General features: G+C 53.0%; 1 protein-coding gene across 1 annotated transcript; it reads right to left on the bottom strand.

The window, feature by feature from the left end:
* Nucleotides 1-1245: 1245 nt before the first annotated feature.
* On the bottom strand, nt 1246-2576 carry LOC109778937 (uncharacterized). Its single transcript, XM_020337517.4, has 2 exons — nt 1882-2576; nt 1246-1808 (listed from the first exon to the last, which is right to left on the bottom strand). Exons 1-2 carry the CDS (start codon nt 2311-2313, stop codon nt 1365-1367), a joined length of 876 nt encoding a protein of 291 aa, XP_020193106.1. The 5' UTR covers nt 2314-2576; the 3' UTR covers nt 1246-1364.
* Between the last annotated feature and the right edge of the window lie 1433 nt (nt 2577-4009).

Here is a 4009-nt window from a genome sequence, read left to right as displayed (position 1 = left end):
TGTTATTCTAGGCTCAGCATGAGATTGTTGAACTATGCTGCCCAATGTTTATTTTATAGTCAGCCGCGGAAAACACCTACAAAACTAGAGATAAGGTGAGTGGGTATCTTTGATTAATGTTTGTGACATAATGTTAATGGATCGCTTAGTATGGTTTTGTATGACAGCCAATTCACAAAGGCAAGAGCCCCGTTGACAAATGATAAAGAGTGTTGTTGGTTGTGGTAGCTTTTTTTTAAAGTAAATTTTGGTTATTGGTCCATAATAGACTAGGGATGGGGGAGTAAAGCATTATACGTGATTTAGTACCCTGCTCAACCTTCTTCCTCTTGGGCGTTTTTCCTTTGGCTTTGGACTTTGTCTTAAGTTTTTGCATCTCTCTTTGACTTATTGGTATGTTGAACCTAATAAACTTGTAGCAACTAGATTTTGCCATATAGATGCCACTTAGGACTTGTGGACTTAGTGAAGATTGGGAATAATTATACCCCAAAATTGCTTGGTCGTGTACCGTTCTGTCATGGTTATCACGTCTTACATCATAGAAGGTGGTGGTGTTTTTGTTTGTGGGTCTTTCTACTCTTCCTTTTGTGTTGTTATTATTCTTTCCCCCGAAAGTTGTCCGACGACAAAGCATCTGTTCAACAACATGAGTTGTGAGGCATGTATCCCCGAACCATGTACATTTAATGATTTTAGGTTCTCACCGCTTGCATGGATGGCTCAACTTTTTTTTTGAAACAAGGCAAAAGATTTGTCATTTTCATTAATTAAGAAGAGGAGTAGACATGGTTCCGCCAAGCGGGCGATTACAAATTACTCTCGTGGCATAATATTACTCAAATACTTCGCACCCGCACGAGCCCAAAGTGAGGCTTCATCCTTAATTTTGGCGATGACGACGGTAGCAGGGGCGGCGGTGTTGCGGAAGATCCTCACGTTGCGCTCGTTCCAGATTTCCCACGCAACAAGCATCATCAAGGTGTTACGAGCCTTGCGCGAGGCACCCCTCTTGTGACAAACCTCGTCCCACCAAACTCTCACCGAGGGCACAAGTGTCCAATCTGTCGGGTCGATGTCGTGAAAACCAAGCGAACTCTTAATCTCCGTCCACACTCTCACTTTGAACCGGCATTGGAAGAGGAGGTGGGCCGCCGTCTCTTGAACCTGCTTGCAAAGAGGGCAAAGGTTCATGTTAGTCACCTTAGTGTAACTTCGATTTCAGGTTATTCGAATTTGTGCATGTTTCTTAGACTATTGTACCATCTTATAGCTTATTCAAGAAGATACAACCATTGTTCCAGTAATCGATCACACGAGTGCTCGTACAAAGTGCTATTACAACAACGCAACACGCCAATCATTCAAACTCTACAAAGAATAGTTGTGCTACGCCCCCCTGGCCGTCTGCCCCCTGCGCTCTCCGCAAGTTGGTGCCCGCCACTGGGCCAGACGTTGTCGGGCAGGTCGAAGTGCTGGACGCCGAGCACCTGCAGCGCCGAGTTCTGCACGAAGAGGACGAGGCCGCACTTGGTGGCGCGGAAGTCGTCCCACAGCGGGAACTGGACGGACCCGGACACGGCCTTCCTGGCGGACGCGCCGTCGCGCACGGCGGCCACCTTCTCCAGCCGGCGCACCACGTGGTCGTTGAGCAACGACTTGCCCTTGTTCTCGCCGCGGCCGCAGTCGGTGATCACGCCGCTCTCGTACAGTGCCACCAGCACGCTCCCGCCGCCGTCCACGCGGGAGTGGAGCGCGCCCGTGAAGGACGCCTGCAGCGTGCTCGGGTTCGGCCGCTGGAACTTCACCTGCAGAGCACGCACACGGTTCAGAGCAGCGTCAAGAACTAAGGTGGTGGGTGCATGCAGCATGCGTGCGTACCTTCATGGCGGGCGAGGGGTAGCGGGGCGCGTCGCGGACGGCCTGGGCGAGCTTGTCCTGCTCGGTGCCGACGCAGTCCGCGCGGCCCTGCACGACGACCTGCGGCGTGAAGAGCGTGTCCAGCCGGAGCGCCTCCACGTACGCCTTCTGCCGCACGGTCCAGGCGCTGGACGCGAAGGGGTCCTTCCACCCGCGGTAGTCCCAGTAGTCGACGTGGAACCCCAGCACCACCATCGCTCGCTCGCCGCCGCCGGCCTCGGAGGACTCCTGCGCCAGCCGCGCCACAAGGGCGTCCGCCTCAGGCGACGCCGCGCACCCCTGCGAGGAGAAGAGCTCCACCAGCACCGGGCCCGGGGCCAGGTCCTCCACAGGCTCCGGCGCCGAGGCCGTCGCGCCGCCCCTGCCGAAGCACGCCAGGAAACGCGGCGCCATCGCTACGTCTACGTGCCTGCCTCCTTCCCGGAGCGGAAGAGATGTCAACGTGGTGGGAAAGGGAAGCGACTGCCAGTGCCAGGCCGATCGAGGCGCGCGTTTGCGTGCGCCGGGCGAGGTAAGTAGAGTGGTGGCTGGGCACTTAGGTGGGTGAAAGCGAGGGAACGTGGCGGTGGCGACGGGATACCAGCCTGGGACAGCACGCAGCTCCCCTTCCCGGCGCTACGTTGCGATCTGTCGGCCTCCGCCCATGTGTGCGGTGCGCCTGATTGCCCACAGCCTCTCCATTATTTATAGGGAGTGCCTAGAACTCATTTAGATGATATATAATTTGATCTCATTCATCTTGAAAATAAAAACAGGTATAACCCACGTCAGCACACACGCATCTTATAGCATCACATCCAATGACTATAAAAGGTGAATGAGACCCAACTATATCTCATCTAGATAAGTTTTAGCAAAACTGTTATTTATATATAAAAACCCTTTCCTTTTCTAAATTTCTTATGGGTGACACGGTAGCACCACTTTGCTCCACATGCATCTTCTTTTTGTGCGCTACTTTGCTCCACATGCATCTATCTTCCTTTGCGATGCGAAAAGATGACCGAACCTGCATATGCTCCCCTGTTCTAAGCTGCGGATCCTTTGCTTCGTTCGGTGTGTTTTGCCGCAGCCAAGTGGAGACTGATGAGCTTCTGCTTCGCCGAGAAGTAAGAACGGTGTCGGTCCATCGGCGAGTGGTTGGGCCCGCGTACCCGCGCAGCGGCTGGCCGGGGTATAATTTGTTTAAGGCAAACGAGCGTCGGAACACGCCGACCTAGCTGTTTGCTGTCCATGGCGTGTCACAGTTTTTTTTTCCTTTCGAAATGGTTGGTGTGTCACAGTGGAGACTGATCCACAGTCTCTGTAGTTCCTGTGCGCCGGCGTTTGACATCGCAGAAGAACGCTTGGCTTTTGCCCCATGGACGGAACCCTCTACCTGTACGTCGCCTCCCGAGATCTGGGATCAGCCTTTCGCTCGCGGTGCCGGTGGGGAGTGCGGCCGTGCACCTGACGGCGCATGCGACGTTCTACCAGATCAGCGGTCGCCTCAGTCGGTGTACCTGGCATGTACCGTGTGCCGGTTGCGACTCCATCAACTGGGAATTCCGCACCCGAAAAAAAAGGAATTCCCGCAGAGCTTGAGGTTTCAGTTATAATCTCTTAACTCATTTTAATCGATTACAGTTAATGACTTTTTTCATGAAATAAATGACTAAACCAGCAATACACACAGCTTAAAAGGACAACTATTCCCTCCTTTCGGGTTTAGAGCATGGTTAATACAGCCGATTGATGGCTATAACATGTTGCCATGTTATTTATAGCCAATACATCGACCCGGGTTAATTCTCGAGGTGGAGAAGGACCTCAAGGGCTGTACGCGAAGCACGACATCCTTCATTCCGACAAGGAGAAGGACACGGCGGAAAGGAGGCCCAGGTTGAAGTGACGGCAGACTGAGAAGAACTCTGACAAATCCCACAAATAGTAGTTGGTAAGCCATTCTTAATGTAGTGCATCTTCGGTGGTGGCCGCTTCTCAGAGTTGACGCAAATCTGGTGTGTATCAGGTGCCTTTGCGGACCTGCCGAGGAGTGCTGCAGACGCGTGCGATACTTCAGCAAGCGCGAAGATGCGGTCGAGCAGAA

This window comes from Aegilops tauschii, chromosome 2 (assembly GCF_002575655.3).
Source record: "Aegilops tauschii subsp. strangulata cultivar AL8/78 chromosome 2, Aet v6.0, whole genome shotgun sequence".
Classification (NCBI taxonomy): domain Eukaryota; kingdom Viridiplantae; phylum Streptophyta; class Magnoliopsida; order Poales; family Poaceae; genus Aegilops; species Aegilops tauschii.
Note: the sequence above shows the minus strand (reverse complement) of the source record. Positions and strands in the feature narration are given on the sequence as shown.

Bases quoted from the DNA above. Each gene is read 5' to 3' on its own strand.
- LOC109778937 (XM_020337517.4), bottom strand. From the start codon at position 2,313: ATGGCGCCGCGTTTCCTGGCGTGCTTCGGCAGGGGCGGCGCGACGGCC. The intron at 1,809-1,881 runs GTACGCACGCAT...CGTGCTCTGCAG, and splicing joins ACCCCTCGCCCGCCATGAAG to GTGAAGTTCCAGCGGCCGAA.